The sequence below is a fragment of the Terrapene carolina genome, unplaced genomic scaffold, assembly GCF_002925995.2.
Source record: "Terrapene carolina triunguis isolate 2854851 unplaced genomic scaffold, T_m_triunguis-2.0 Scaffold146, whole genome shotgun sequence".
Lineage (NCBI taxonomy): Eukaryota > Metazoa > Chordata > Testudines > Emydidae > Terrapene > Terrapene triunguis.
In genome coordinates, this window is record NW_020664497.1 from 757,217 (window position 1) to 773,880 (window position 16,664).

The window sequence follows — 16,664 nt, forward strand, 5'->3', positions numbered from 1 at the left end:
GTCGTCTGCAAATTTTATTATCACGTTCCCACTTTTTGCGCCAAAGTCATTAATGAAAATGTTAAATAAGATTAATCCCAAAACCAATCCCTGAGGAATTCCACTAGTAACCTCTCTCAGCCTGACAATTCACCTTTCAGTATGACCCATGCTAGTCTCCCTTTTAACCAGTTCCTTATCCACCTTTCAGTTCTCATATTAATCCCCATTTTATTTAATTTAACTAATTTCCCATGTGGAACTGTATCAAATGTTTTACTGAAATCCAGGTAGATTAGATCTACTGCATTTCCTTTGTCTAAAAAATCAGTTATCTTCTCAAAAAAAGAGATCAGTTTGGTCTGGCACGATCTACCTTTTGTAAAATCATGTTGTATTTTCTCCCAATTACTGTTTATCTCTATGTCCTTTTCTTTCTCTTTCAAAATTTGATCTAAGACCTTGCATACAACTGAGGTCAAACTAACAGGCCTGTAGTTTCCCAGATCACTGTTTTTCCCTTTCTTAAAAATAGGTAATATATTACCCATTCTCCATTTGTAGGGTATGACTCCTGAGTTTACAGATTCATTAAAAATCCTTGCAATAGGGCTTGCAATTTCATGTGCCAGTTCCTTTAATATTCTTGGATGGAGATTATCTGGGCCCTCTGATTTGGTTTCATTAAACTGTTTGAGTTTGACTTCTACCTCGGATGTGATAAGTTCTTCTTCCAAATCAACATTTCTATTAGCCACTCTGCCACAACCTCTAAACTCCTCATTATCCTTATTAAAAACTGAGGCAAAGTGTTCGTTTAGGTGTTGAACCATGCCTAGATTATCTTTAATCTCCACCCCATCCTCAGTGTTTAGCAGTCCCACTTCTTTCCTTGTTTTCTTTTTATTTATACGGCTTTAGAGCCTTACTATTGGTTTTAATTTCCTTTGTAAGGTCTAACTCTGCTAGGCTTTTGGCAGTTCTCACTTTATCCATATACTTTCTGACCTCCAAAAGGTAGCTTTCCTTTCTGATCCATCCTATCTTCCATTCCATATTAGCTTTTGGCTTTCTGCTTTCTCTTAGTAACCTGTTTGAGATGCTTGCTCATCCAGTTTGGTCTTCCCTATGAATTTTTTTCCCTTGCTTGGATGTAGACTTCTGATAGCTTCTGAAACCTTGACTTAAAGTAATTCCAAGCCTCCTCCACATTCACGTCCATGAGTTCTTCAGTTCAGTCCACTTCCCTAACTAATTCCCTTAATTTTTGAAGTTTGCCCTTTTGAAATCAAGGACCCTAGTTGTAGATCTGTTTTTGTTTATCTTTCCATTTAGTTTCAACTGAATTAGCTCATGATCGCTCGAACCAAGGTTGTCCCTTACAACCAGTTCTTCTATGAGATCCTCATTATTCACCAATACTAAATCTAAAATGGTATCACCTCTTGTTTGTTTGGTGACTATTTGGTGGAGAAATCTGTCAGCTGTCGCATCCAGGAGAATCTGGACCCTACCATTATTATAGCACTTGTTCTCCAGTCTATATCTGGGAAATTAAAGTCTCCCATAATCACACAATTCCCAGTAATATTTATTTCATTAGAAATATTAACGATGTCTCTATCCATATCCACATCAGATTCTGAGAGGTCCATAGCATACCCCAAGCACTAACCCAGAGGAACCTCTGATAACCTTTTTCCCCGAAGTGCTTTTGACCCAAATAGATTCTATTTTATCCATTCCATCACTTTTAATTTCTTTACAGTCTACCTCATGATTAATATACAGGTTTTAGTTCACCACCTTTATTTCTGTGGATGGAGGCTTTTTTTAAAGTGAAATACATGCTACTCCTGCAAAAAAAACAAGAGCTTAAAGCTTATCTATTTCAAACAGTGTGTCAGTCTGATTTGAACAAAAAGTCTCATCCCATTCAGGTGTCCTCAGCCATAGTTAACAGTGAATCTCAGTAGGTAGAGAACTGCTGGTACAGTTGCATTACCAATCTATAAATGATTTAGGACATGCAGCTGATGGCCAAATGTTTAATAATGTGTAATTTTTCTAACTTCTGTAAAATATAGAATGGGAAAATTGTAAAGGGATGTAAAAATGGAAACAACTATATTTTACTCCAATAAATGTTTGGAAAGAAAGTGTTCCTTTTAAGAATCTTGGGCTGAGAGCATTTTGTCAAATAATAAACCCCACCCCACATGATCTACTAACTGCTTTCTGCTTCTTAGGTGAAGAAGGTAACCGGGGGGCAAGGCATAAAGAGGCAACAACCTCTTTCCTATCAGCCTGCTGGACAAGCCACCTTTGCAATTAAACAGGGGCAACTCACTTTCTTTGTCAAGCTGGACAAAGGTCCCCACCACTTAATATGCAGTGAGGGCAAGGTGGCTCAGTCCTGCTAATTGCATTTCTAAATGCAAGTGGGCAAACAAAACAAAGGCTGAACAGAAAGATGAATCTCACGCTGCATTTATTTATCTTATTAAAGAAAGGATGTAAAGATGTTTGCCTATTCTGTAATCATCTAGGACATTTTTTCTACTAGGTTGATTTTGCAAATCGTTTTGTTGGAGGTGGCGTCACTGGTGCAGGACTGGTACAAGAAGAAATTCGTTTTTTAATCAATCCAGAGCTGATAGTATCTCGGCTCATCACTGAAGTCCTGGACCACAATGAATGTCTTATAATCACAGGTTAGTCTTTGTTAACTCTGTGCAGAAAGTTTCAAATACTTATCTTCCTATTATATATGGAATTAGTGTGGTGCCAAGAGATTTCAATTGACATCTCCAACATCATAGAAGCTGAAGCATTGTCAACAGTCATATACATACCCTGATTTATTCATGTCATTTTTCTTTTAGATCACAAATTTTAAAAGCATCCTGTGTACCTATCTCCTAGTCTTCACACTCACTGCAATGCTGTTTGTTGATATTTCTCTTTGTAGACAGTTCTCAAATGAGTAATTATTGTGATAAGAGATTAATTGCCTAATTATGTTCCAGTGTGAGTTTATGCTAAAAATCGCACTGACTTCAAATAACTCAGGAACAGGCTTTATAGTAAAAGACAACCTCTTTTGAGTCTAATGGTCTGATTGTAAATTCCTCTTAGGGTCTGCTGCAACTTGGCTATAATACCTACATTACTACTCAGTCTACATAATGTCTCAGTTTACTGTGGGTTTCTTGAACTAAAATTCTAAAATTTGATATTGAAGTTAGTAGTTATGAAGTTTATTGGAGATGTCTACACTGCACAGTTATGTACAGAATATTCACTATGCTCACAAAGTTCCATCTTAGTAAATCAGTGAGCCCAGTGTAAAACTTGAAATGGCTTCTTTTGGAGGTAGTCTCTATTTTTGGTTGTTAGTATTGTGGTCAAGAATAGAGTGGCTCTTATCAGGATGGTTCCATTATTAGCATATCTAGGAGATCCATAGGATTCAACATATGAGTCAACAGTGTGCCCTTGTTGCCAAGAAGGCTAACGGCATTTTGGGCTGTATAAGTAGGAGCATTGCCAGGAGATTGAAGGATGTGATCATTCCCCTCTATTCGGCATTGGTGAGGCCTCATCTGGAGTACTGTGTCCAGTTTTGGGCCCCACACTACAAGAAGGATATGGAAAAATTGGAAAGAGTCCAGCGGAGGGCAACAAAAATGATTAGGGGGCTGGAGCACATAATTTATGAGGAGAGGCTGAGGGAACTGGGATTATTTAGTCTGCAGAAGAGAAGAATGAGGGGGGATTTGATAGCTGCTTTCAACTACCTGAAAGGGGGTTCCAAAGAGGATTGATCTAGACTGTTCTCAGTGGTAGCAGATGACAGAACAAGAAGTAATGGTCTCAAGTTGCAGTGGGGGAGGTTTAGGTTGGATATTAGGAAAAACGTTTTCACTAGGAGGGTGGTGAAGCACTGGAATGGGTTACCTAGGGAGGTGGTGGAATCTCCTTCCTTAGAGATTTTTAAGGTCAGGCTTGACAAAGCCCTGGCTGAGATGATTTAGTTGGGGATTGGTCCTGCTTTGAGCAGGAGGTGGACTAGATCGGGGTTCTCAAACTGGGGGGTAGGACCCCTCAGGGGGTCGCCAGGGTATGACATGGGGGGGTCGCAAGCTGTCAGCCTCCACCCCAAACCCCACTTTGCATCGAGCATTTGTAATGCTTTTAAATATATAAAAAAGTGTTTTTCATTTATAAGCGGGGTCGCGCTCAGAGGCTAGCTCAGAGGGGGGTCACCAGTACAAAAGTTTGAGAACCACTGGACTAGATGACCTCTTGAGGTCCCTGGCAACCCTGGTATTCTATGATTAACTGATATGCAGATTAACAACTTGTGTGTTTTGCATATTAAGCCTTTATATTTTTAGTGAAATTGTGACATTCATCCTGAAGGAGTCCAAAGCACTTCACTGTCTTTAAAAGCACTCCTCACTTCATCTGTCGTTTGAAGTGCTGCTACATCTGGGCTGGAAAATTACAGCTGTTTTAATGTTTGCAGAGTTGTTTTAATAGCACACAGAAATGTATGCAACAATTTAGGAAAGGACTTTAAGAGTTAACTGTTTTTCTGGATTAAATATACCTGTGAAGAACACAATATGAATACATAAATAGATCTAAAACTATACAGGAATATAGTTTCCCAAATTTGTATTGGCCAAGATATCAGGGATAAAAGGAGAATATTTATACTTAAGTTATTAATTTAGGATCTCAGTTCTTACTGAAGTCTGTTGAACAGCTCCCATTGACTTCACAGGGAGGTGGACCAGGCCTTAGACATGGACTAAATATAATGCAGCTTTTATTATTACTGGTAGGAGAGACTAAACTATCTATAGCCTGCAATATTTTTCCCTACTACTATTTCTTTTTCTATGGCCTAATCTCAAATTTCTTCATCTGTCACTGTATGAGACAAAGAGCAGTGGAAACAAAATGAACTAATAGTTTGCAATGTTTTTAATTTTTTTTAAATTTGAATGTGGATTTGAAAATATTTCACTTAGGTTTATATTTCAAGTTGAAGTTTAAAAATGGTACCATAGTGCATGTGTTTTTAAAAAAACACATTATGCATTTCCAGAGAAAAAGGCCAGTATACATCATAGAATATTTTTGTGAATGAGCTACTAAAAAGTGGCCAACAGCAGGCCTACAAAAGAAATAAAACTCATTTATTACACATAGGTCTCTGGAGACTCCTAAACAGTCTCCATGGCTATTTTTAAGATTTAACTAAAGAGCACTGCAAAGAAGAGTCAGTGAGTAAAAGCCACAATCAGTCACCATTAGCAAATACTTCTATTTTGTCAAAAAACAGTTTTCCAATTCCTTCCTGGAATCAGCTACATTTAACCTGATTAAAGTGGGAGATTGAAAACTCAGTCTGAAGAAAGAAATTGGCTTATAGTCACCACAAAAAGAAAAAAATCAATCAACACAAAGAGCAAGACAAGGCAATCCAAGAAGTCCCTCTCAGACTGTTGATTTTGCAAGTTATTTAGACAGAATATGCTCAGGGTCTGCACAGTGCCTGGAATATGTTGTTTTGAGGCTGTTTACAGAAATGTGCAATCTCTTACACCTTCTAGAATTTGGAGTTTACTGTTACTCATGTTAATACAGTTTCTAGCACCAAACCAGGATGGATTAAATCAGGTTTCTGAGCTCCAAAGAGTTGAAGGAAGGCTGAGCTGGGGCTTTGAGTTATGTAGGGGTTCCCGCAATAATGATGTGCTCAACTGATGGCTTGGGTGATCTGCATCATTGAAAAGGTAGACTGACAGCTCAGGAGTAGAAGATGAGTCTGTCGGGGATCTGGGGATGGGGAAGGAAGGAAGAATCTCTTTTGGGCAGAGAAGAAATCAAAGTTGGTGTGAGAGGTCTACAGTTTAATGGAATCCAGCTTCCCTTTAATTTTAATTCAGACCAGAGGTGATACATTTTTTTTATCAGTTTATAATACATCTAAACACATATTTGATAAAACCCTCTGAAAGAATAATTAATGAAAGAAGGTACTCATACAAAAGATAGTTTAGTACAATATCCATTTTTCAGGTTCTGTTGTACTCTGAAGCTTTGTTTTGTTACTCATTTTAAATTTGATTATCTTGTATATAGTTGTGTCAGTAGGCAAATATCTTCAGGAATATAGTTCATGTGCCATAACACGTTTGCTGTAAGGTGATATGAGTTTCAGATTCTCAGTCAAATGCCCTGTGTTAGGCACTAACAAGATTAAAGCACTAAATTACTTCCCCTCCAGAAAGGGTTAGCTCTTCCAGGTTAAGGTTACTAAAAGAGATTGTAAAGAATGAGTCCTCCCAAGAGAAGTCTACAGTAAACAAAATGTTGGGGCAGCTAGCCATTCACCTTCAAAAATGCAAGCATTTGTTGCTAGGGTCAAACAAGCGTGACTTTTTCATTCAGCCAGTATTCTCCCAATTTTTTTTTCAATCCACTTTACTTTATTATAGTGCCTTCTAATTAATATCTGTGATGTTCTGCTCCCTTAATGGAAATGGCCATTTCATCATCCTCATTTGATCCCTGGCTTTCTTCCATCTTGGTTCTTAGGCAAGTCTGCACTGTATGCCACTATCTTCCTGATAAATTACATTTTTTTTATGATGCATCTTGACGCAGTGGCCTAATGGATGTAACTGTGCTACTCAAATTTGCAGAAGAGTCTGAGAAATTGGAAAGAAATTAAATTTGTTCTGATTGTGCAACATCTGGTTGAGATCATCACTGTAATGAATATGAAATTGGTCATGCAAACGAAGTAGTTCTTCAACAGACAGAGAATTGTCTGCCTACAGAAATGTTAGAGGGAATGCTAGAGATTCCCGTGAGATATTTCTACTATGTTTTCTTGTTTAGCTTATATACCACGATTGCCGCTAACAGACCATGGTTTCTACTCAGATTGTGAACAAGTCTTGATACTCTGAATTCAGCCTCTTTACCATGTGAGACCAAATATGTTCAACCAAAGTAAAAACAGGCTGCTTATTCTGCTGCTTTACTGGTTACGAGTGGTACTAACCTTCTTCCCTCAGAGGGTATGATGTTCTATCCTCTTCCATTCAGACACTATGGGGAAAAAAGGTGGGGCAATGCCCTTTTCCTCCTCCTCTATAGCTCAGTGATTTAATTTACATGGCTAGATCTTAAGAATAGTAAGATCCTGAGTCCTTATGTTGTTTCTAGTAACCTACACAGTTCTTTTTAGAGGCTCTAGCATATGGCAAGCAGAGTTTTCCTCGACTTCTGTAATTCATAGAAGTGCTAAAGAAATTTCTTTGCTACTGTATTGTATCTGGTTTTTTTCTCCTTTTATAAGCACCACCTTCATCTTATTTTGTAGCTTGTCCTCTGAATCTTGGCACTCTGCCTACATGTTTTGTTTCTTTCTGTGCTCTCATTTTCTTGGTTGTTTTCTGCTTTGTAAATGGCAAATTAGCCTCCTGCATTTCTCTGCTTGTTGTTTTCCCTAGTGTTCTGCAGTGTGCTATTGTGTATACTTTCATTTGAATTCAGATGTTGGAAACGCTAATCAATTAACCCAAAAAATAGGGCAGAAGATAAAGTAGCCTCTGAAATTCTCCAGAAATGTTTGCAGATCCGATTCTTTTTCCAACCTCAGCTTGGAAGCCTGAGAGTCACAGGCGAGACTACTGCCTGTCAAGTAATAATTTTTATCTGATATCCTTCCAGAGTTTCATTTATGAAAATCAATGGTTTTCATTAATGCTGGGTTTCTGGGACACGAGTTAAAATTTTGTGTGATTTCTGTGAGCCTCTTGATGATTAATTCATCTCTTCATACTTTGGTCATCAGAAGTTGCATTTTCATAAAAAGCAAATGAAAATGACCCTTTAAAAAACAAAACTAATACTTCTACACTCTTTAAACCATCCTGATATGGTATAGTTTCTCATTCCTGATAACCCAGTGCTTTCCTTCTAACTGCTATACCTGAAGGGAACATGTTCTTCTCAAAGTTGAAGGTTTCCTAGGCTGTCCTGACGGAGAGCTGTCAGCTCTCATTTGCTTTTCTTGTTGTTTGTGCAGACATTTTCTCCAGGCATATCAATAAATATTAATTTTAAGCGAGTCAAGAACAGCCTGTATTGAAAGCTGATAGTCTGTATGTTTCAAAATAAGGTTTGTCTTTTGTATTTAATACTTTATAAACCGTACACAGCTATGTCTTTTCTGTGTGCATTTGTGTGTATATGAATGACTGAATGCACTGTCTGTGCCAGATTCACTTAGCGTTTTTAATGGTAAGCGTACTCTTAAGATCTGTCTAAACTTCAGTGTAAGTCTAGCGTTAATGGGACTTGAGTTAGCTGACCTGTGGGAGAAACTCCTGGGCCTGAGCGTCTACACTGATTCTTAAACCTGAGTTAAGACTTTCAAACCCAGGCTTGAACCTGGGGCTCTGGCATCAACACTACAGTACGCACACCCGAGTCAAACCAGTCGTATCCCAGAGTCCCTAGTGTCCTTCTGAATTGTGACTTCTCTAGCCCTTTCACCATGATGCGCTATGGGAAAACTTTACTGCCTACCCTGCATGTTACAGGATGTTTGAACAGCCTACCAACACAGCCTGCTGAGGAGTGATTTTGGTCTGTATGCTCCCAGCTAAGAGCCAGTAACATGGAGGAGGTGCCTTTTGAAGAACTTCTCTTGCTTGCGCTCTTCGCTCATGTGTCAAGAAATGGGCAAAGCTTCCGTGAGGCACTTGTTGACGTTTTGACAGCATTTTCTGACCCACCAAAGGTACCTGACTGATGCCATGGTGGAGGAGGGAGAGTACCCTGGCATGGCAGACTCGCACTCCCTTATGCTGCTCAATACACTTGTCATAGCCGCTGATGCCCCCTACGTAGACTGCTGCTTCTAGCGCAGGGCCATAAGCACAGACTGTAGGGATCATGTTGTCATGCAGACCTGGGATGACCAGCAGTGGGTCCAGAGCTTTCACATGAAGAAAGCAACATTCTTGGAGATTTGTGAGCGGCTTGCCTCCCTCCAGCATAAAGAGACATGAATGAGGTCACCCTGGCCAGTCCAGAAGCGGGTCACTATAACTATCTAGAAGCTGGCTACCCCAGACTGCTACAGGCCTGTTGCCAACCAGTTTGGTGTTGGAAAGTTGACTGTGGGTAAAGTGGTGATGGTGGTTTCTGAGGCAATCAGGCATGTGGTTTACCCCAAAGTGGCAGGCATTAAAGATATTCCTGAAGTATTTGCTAGCTTTGAGACTATTGGGTTTCCTAACTGCGCTGGGGCCATTGATGTGACTCGTACCCATTTTTTGTCCTCGTAAAGGAGCACATCAGTACATAAACCAGAAAGGGGACTATTCCATTGTTATGCAGGCACTGGTGGACCACAGAAGCTGATTTATGAATGTCAACGTGGGTACACTGGAAACGTTCATGATGCCTGAGTTTATCACCGATTCGGAGTCTACGTTGATGGACAGTCTGGGACACTATTTTCAACAAATGACATTGTCATAAATGGGGTCACTGTCCCCACCATTATTCTGGGGGACCTCACGCACCCTCTTTTTCCTTGGCTTATGAAACCATACCCTGATTTCAGAGGCCTTGGCAAAACACAATTTAATTACATTCTCAGCAGGTGTAGAATGATGGTTGAATGTGCATCAGGCAGATTAAAATTCTGTTGGAGGTGTCTACAGTGTCATCAGTACTGTCCTCATTACTGTGGCTTGCTGTGCTCTTCACAATCTTTGTGAAGCCAGAGGTGAGTCATTTCTCCCTGAATGGAGCTATGACAGCGAGGGGTTGCTGAAGCCATATACTCAGCCAGAAAGGGCACCTTCCACAGCTGGAGCTGGAGGCACCCAGGCGACAGAAGTCAGGGGTGCTTTGTGCTCCCACATTATGGACTTGCATGGCCCAATGGAAGAGAGGAGGTAGTACCTCTAAGTGTGTGTTTGTGGGGGGGGGGGGGCTAATTAATTTGGGGGGCAGGGTTCAGTGCTTGGCAGGATTGTGGGCTTGATTGCCATACAATGTACTTATGAATAGAGCCCTGCGCGGATACAAAATTTGTATCTGCATCTGATCCATGATTCACAAAAATGATCCGCAGATATCCACGTCCACGGAGGAGGACATCTGAGGATATAAAGCAGATATCTGCAGATTTGCAGGGCTTTAGATATAAAATGTGGATCCGCATCCATCCATCTGCAGATATAAAGTGGATATCTGCGGATTTGCCGGGCTCTATTTATGTGGGGGTGTATGGATGGATCACAGTGTAGGTCAGGGGTGGGCAAACTACAGCCCGGGGGCCACATCCGGCCCTCCAGATGTTTTAATCCGGCCCTCAAGCTCCTGCCGGGGAGCGGGGTCGGGGGCTTGCCCTGCTCCGCACGGCTCACGGAAGCAGCGGCATGTCCCCCCTCTGGCTCCTACACATAGGGGCAGCCAGGGGGATCAGCACGCTGCCCCTGTCCCAATTGCCACCCCTGCAGCGCCCATTGGCCGGGAACCACAGCCAAAGGGAGCTGCAGGGGTGGGGCCTGCTGATGGGGCAGCACGCAGAGCCGCCTGGCTGCACCTTTGTGTAGGAGCTGGAGGGGGGACATGCCGCTGCTTGAGGTAAGCGCCGCCCAGAGCCTGCACCCCTGACCCCCTCCTGTGCCTCAACCCCCGGCTCAAGCCCTGATCCCACTTCCGCCCTCCGAACTCCTCGGTCCCAGCCCAGAGCACCCTCCTGCACCCCCAACCCCTCATGACCAACCCCCCGCCGGAGCCCTCACCCCCCCAACCCCCAATTTCGTGAGCATTCGTGGCCTGCCATACAATTTTCATACCCAGATGTGGCCCTTGGGCCAAAATGTTTGCCCACCCCTGGTCTAGGTTCATATAAGGAAGTACTCAAGTGTGAATTGATGTACCTAACTGCATAGAGGACTACAGTTTACTTAGTAATCTCATTTTCTGTGGCTTTATTATAAGCGGGGCTAGTAATACTGGCTATTATAAAGTTTGTCCAACATTTACCGTTATAAGACCCAGTTCAAATGCTTATAACTTTGACAAACTTTAACCATTTGGGCTGAAATTTTCCATGGGGGTGTCTGTCTCAGGCTGATTTTTTGAAAATGTTTGGCCAAAAAGATTGTCATTTTAGAGAAAGTAGCCAGGAAAAAATGTTGTTTTGCACATGTTAAAAAAAATTCTTGAGACCTTTTCTTGAAAGGCTGTAATGCCCCCATGCTTTGGAGCAGTGATTTGAAATTTTGCAGAGGGTGTCTTGTCTGCTATCTGGACTGCTTATTTGCCTTCCCCCCAGAGTGAAATGAGCATGCTCCAGCTCCAGACTGAGGGTCTCAGAAGGACTTTTTCTGTAATTTGCTCCCAGCTGCTCTGAGCTGAGGTGGGGCCAGGCACCAGAACTGACAGCAGGGAAACTCTCTCTTCTGTGCTGTCAGTGACCCCCTGCTGGCAACCAGGCAGTGTGGAAGAGGAAGCCATTGAATGCTGGGAGCGCTTTAACATTACTAGTGAAGATGTGCCCTCAGAGTGCAAGTGGGGGTAAGGGCATAGCGGGAGTAGCAGTCAGGGGTCTCTGAGGTCCAAGATGACAAACATCCAGTGAAAGACAGCCCTAGACCAGATGTATTGATTTTAAGGTGTGCAATCTAGATGCCCAAGGCTCCTGTTGGGGTGATGCAGCTCTGTACCACTCCTGGCACAGGGCAATAAGAATTGCTTCATTCTGGCCCTTACACCCTCATGCATTTTCTAGACTTTCTTTCAGAGAAATGTATGTTGCCCTGTGAAAATGTACTTCTCTCTGAGGGTATGTCTACACTACCCACTGGGTAGCGATCGATTTATCGCGTATAGTGTAGACACGATAAATCAATCCCCGATCGCTCTCCTGTCGACTGCTGAACTCCAGCTCGGCCAGAGGCAGAAGCAAAGTCGACAGGGGAGCCGCGGCAATCGACCCTGCACCGTGAGGACGCGAGGTAAGTCGAACTAAGATATGTCGACTGCAGCTACGCTATTCTCGTAGCTGAAGTTGCGTATCTTAGGTTGATTTCCCCCCCACCCCAGTGTAGACCAGGCCTAAGATCTCATTTTCCTCCTCTTATTATGTTTCCTTCATTAGGGGTATATTCTAGTCTTTCAGTGAATGGTGCTTAATACGTATTCTGAATAGTGGAGTATTTTATTGTCATTGTAATATGTATGCGAGTCAACTTGTTTCAATGTCTATGTACCTGTGAACCTACTGCCCATGTAGGTCCTGGTCTAAATGAATTAATAATTCATGTCATGTTAAGGAGTTGAACTATATATTAATGGGTTCTAATATGTCAAACCTTGTTTTTATATATAATATATATATATAAAAGAAAAGTTTGACATGGACTTTCTGATCTTTTGAACAATATAGATTAGAAATCATTGTCCGATTATTAAAATTAGGGAAAATATTCTTGCTCGTATGAAAGAATAGTTAACTATTCTGTGCCCATCACAGAGAAAAGTGACAGAGATGATGCTCCCTTATTTTGGTCTTCTGTGTTGATCAAGCATGACAGCTCCCTTCCTTATAATAACGCTGTCAGTGCATTACAGTGATGCTAACCAGACGCTTTTCTCAGTCTTTTCTCTCTACTAAATTTTGCAAGCTAATTTTCTTTATTTGTGTCTCAAACAAAAAAAACCCTGTCAGTAAGGCATCTGATCTCTTTGTTAAATAGACATTTACCAGTAAAAACGTGAAGGAAAAATAGTTTATTGGAAAAATTCTGTGTTGGATTAACTCGTGTCCTTCCATTCTTTCCCCCCACCCCCCAAAAAATAACTTGCTACTCCCAAGATCTGCATCCTTAGCCATCAGCCTGGTGTCTTTCCTGTTGAATTTCACTCTGGACTGGGGAGGTTGAGAACTGCAGGTAGTTAAATGTATGTTAGGACTTGTGGACACAGGTAAAAGAGACTTGCAGTTGTGACTGCCTGTGTTGGACACTTACTACCCCCTATGGAAAAGAGACTCATATTGATTACATAGGGTTTGGTTTGCCTCATAATGTTCATATGTAGCTCCCATTAGTGTTAACATAAGTTGCAGATATATTCAGAGGAGTGAAGACTCCTTGGAGGAGGTGATGTATTAAGAAGAGAAACATCTGCAAATTGCGTGTGTAACATGACAAATGATTTATTTCAGGTACTGAGCAATACAGTGACTATACAGGCTATGCAGAAACATACCGATGGGCGAGAAGCCATGAAGATGATACCCCAAGGTAATGCATTCACTGTTGAGTAGCTGAGATCATTTTTACCATTAAAGTTTAGCCTTAGTTTCCTTACTCTTTTTTCAGAAATAATCACGAATGTTGAACTGCGGCTCTCGGGTACTTTTTAGCTTCTCTTTTACAGATCTGACCAATTGGGTTTTTAAAAACTGCTAGAAAACATGTAGGTGCTTTGTTATAGATAAGGCCCATATATTTTATGGCAACAGGATAGTTTAAGGTAATAAACTAATTATTCATTAATTTAAAGCTGTTATGGTTCCAAAGAAAACCTTTCAAAGAGGAACCAAGTGCAAACTGTAACAGTATTGTCTTCCTTAGCCTGTACAGCTTGCAACAGTAGTTCTGAGAGGCATAAATTGCATCTATTCAGAAAAGGTGCTAACTCTGAAATCAGATGACAGTTTATTTTACTGTTTCACTGCTGAGCATTACCTTGTTAGGTGCCAAAAGCCACAGCTACCTATGACTTCATTTTATACTCTCATAACGTCTGCAGTGTAGTTATGAGTCTGCAGTACAAAAATATCTGTAACACATTGAAGGGGCTTTTTTATGGCCTTCATCACCATGATATCAGTGCTTCACAGACATAATAAATGTATTTTCACATCAGTGTGAGGTAAGGTGGTGCTATTATCTCTGCCATGTTTGCATTTCAGAACAGGTAATTGTAGCTTAGCTTACTGAAAGAGTTAACCTGCTGAATGAGTTATAAAGCTTTGAGTCACACTTCAATTCTTGGAATTGTTTCTTTGACGATATATTATTGACTACACAAAATTTTGCTGTCCTCCTTTTCCCAATATAGGGATGAATGGCAGAGGCGCTGCACTGAAATTGTTGCTATCGATGCATTTCACTTCAGACGTTTTCTTGATCAGTTTGTTCCTGAGAAAATTAGAAGAGAACTCAACAAGGCCAGTAACTTCTAAGGCCCATTATTTACAGCCATTTTATTAATGTTGGAGTTATGCTTTCCCATAGTTCTTGCAGCATCAGCAACTCCTTTGAAGGGGACATCTTGTTTAATTGCAGTATCGTTTCATAATAGGTATCCTTCATATTTTGCAATAGTAAGATTAAAGTTTAAGCATGCCAGATAGAATGCTTGTTGGAAAATGGTTTCTGTCTTGGCATACATTTTTTAATTTTCTAAATGGAAACTAATAGGTCTGTCCAAATCTTCCCAATAATGTTTTTTCAAAAATTCTAAGGCCAGAACTAAAAAGTTACCACTACCAATATTTCCTGCAATTTATATTTAAGATTGGTTAGCTGTAATGAATCTAGTCTACCCTATGATTTTAAAGAAACAACACAAAAAAAGTACAGTACCTCATATTTCTATAGATTGATGGTTAACAATACTGATATTGTTTCCTTCTCTTCCCCCGCCTCCCCCACCCCTGCCCGCAGTTTCTAATTCATGACCAAATTCTGGACTAATTTTTTTCTCTTCTAAATGAGTATCCAACTTAAGTTTCTATTTTCAATCAAACACTGGAGAGGGAAGTCTCTTGCTTTATTATGGATCAGATCCTAGCCCCATCTAGAAACGAAGTAAACATTGAATTCTGATGATACTCTACATTATTGGTATACCTTTCCTGCTACAGGTATCTTTAGCTGCAACTCTTTTTTTTTTTTTTAAATAAACATGGCAGGTTTTTCATTAATTTCTATGCCTTGTAATTAATCTTTAGCAGGTTTACATATGTACTGTATAGGCCCTACTGTGAAAGGTACTGGGAAACCTCAGTTTCCATTTTACTTCAGTGGGAATTGAAGCATTCAGCACCTTTCAGGATCAGGTCCTATTGTGGATATGTAAGTAAATTCAAGCAAGTATAGGAAGCTTTTCATTAATCTTCCAACTGAAAAGGAAATACCACTTTTAAGGTAATTTTTCCAAAAAATCAAGACTAATTTTAGTTTAAAAACCTGTGTTTCCTGTATAAAGTAACATACATCACATCATTCCATCACTGATGGTAATGAAATAAGCCCTGAAAAAGACAGTAAATGAATTTAGTAAACTTCAGTGACAGTTTAATTGGAAAACTAAATCGCCCACCCCAGTGCATTTGAGATCAGACTACACTTATCAATCATATTAATAGATGCAAATCCTTTCATATATTAGGATAAATGCATGCATTTTCTTCTGTTTAGAACTCCTGTTAGGCAGCGGTAGTTCAACATGAACAGGTTAATCATATCTGAAGAAAATGCTAAGCCAACTGCTGAGTGAAATAGATTTTACATTCCATTAAGTAAGGTAAACTCAAATGTAAGGAGGAATTCTATACTAAATCATACTAGAAATCACCATGCCTTCTGAAGATAACATATTGCTAGAGTATTGTCTACATTGGTTTTCAGTCCGTTTATCTAAAAGAGAGTTAATTTTTGGTGTGGTGTGGAAACAAACAATAAGTGTTACAATTTCTTCTTATCTAAAATGTATTATGATTTAATTAATTAGACCATTTATTTAGGCCATCAAATATCTGTTTATACAAGAATGGCACCCCATCATAGGATAGGGATCAGTATCCATTGACTCCTGCAGTTCTGTTATACTTCTATTCTGTTATTAAGCATTAGGAAATAATTGAGAGAGACATTTAATGGAGTGGTTTTATCTTTTAAAAGGAGCCTATCTTAAAAGTTGGTATTGTATCTCCTTTTTAAGCTGCACTTATCTCGGTGGGACCAGATGTTAGTTGTCAGTCAGTTTTCCCAAGAGGCAGTTTGTTGGGACTGACACCTACTCATGGTGTTGGAATTATTCATATTATTTGAAATTAATATTAATATGGGAGATCACCAAACACTAATTCAACCATAAATTTCTTTATTAAGTCCAAAGGACAAATGGTATTTATACAATTGCTCAAAACATGCCTAACAGCCTAAAGATAAGCAGTCACTACACCAATACAGTAACAAATTATTCATAAGCATGCGATCAGTATATTTAAAAACAGGTCAGACCTAGGGAAAACCGTCTCATCCTAGTGTGCTCCAGAATGATCAGGTAGGGTCTGACAAAGAACTTTCAGATTCATGGCTCTCTTTATACCCATCAGCTAACTTGGTAGCTGTAGCAAAAGCCCAGTTTGAAGCAATTTATCCTTCCTTTTTTCCTTCCTTTCTTGTATACTCCCATCTCCTTGCTTACCAGCAGAACAATGGGAAGGTTTGTGCTTGTTTCTTTTGAAGAGGAAAGGTTTTAAGGCAATTTTTCTTGCTACTGCAGCTTATTAGTTATTTTTGAACCATACATCCTTCCTACACTACAAC

General features: G+C 40.1%; 1 protein-coding gene across 3 annotated transcripts in view; it reads left to right on the forward strand.

Annotated features, from left to right (window-relative positions):
• PARG (poly(ADP-ribose) glycohydrolase) overlaps positions 1-16,664 on the forward strand; it is a 124,261-nt gene that overhangs the window by 93,832 nt on the left and 13,765 nt on the right. For all 3 annotated transcript variants that reach the window (XM_024209952.2, XM_024209960.2, XM_024209968.2), the window contains exons 13-15: positions 2,546-2,693; positions 13,265-13,343; positions 14,167-14,275. In XM_024209952.2, the coding sequence (XP_024065720.2) occupies positions 2,546-2,693; positions 13,265-13,343; positions 14,167-14,275 (336 nt within the window). The remainder of the gene's footprint in view (positions 1-2,545; positions 2,694-13,264; positions 13,344-14,166; positions 14,276-16,664) is intronic.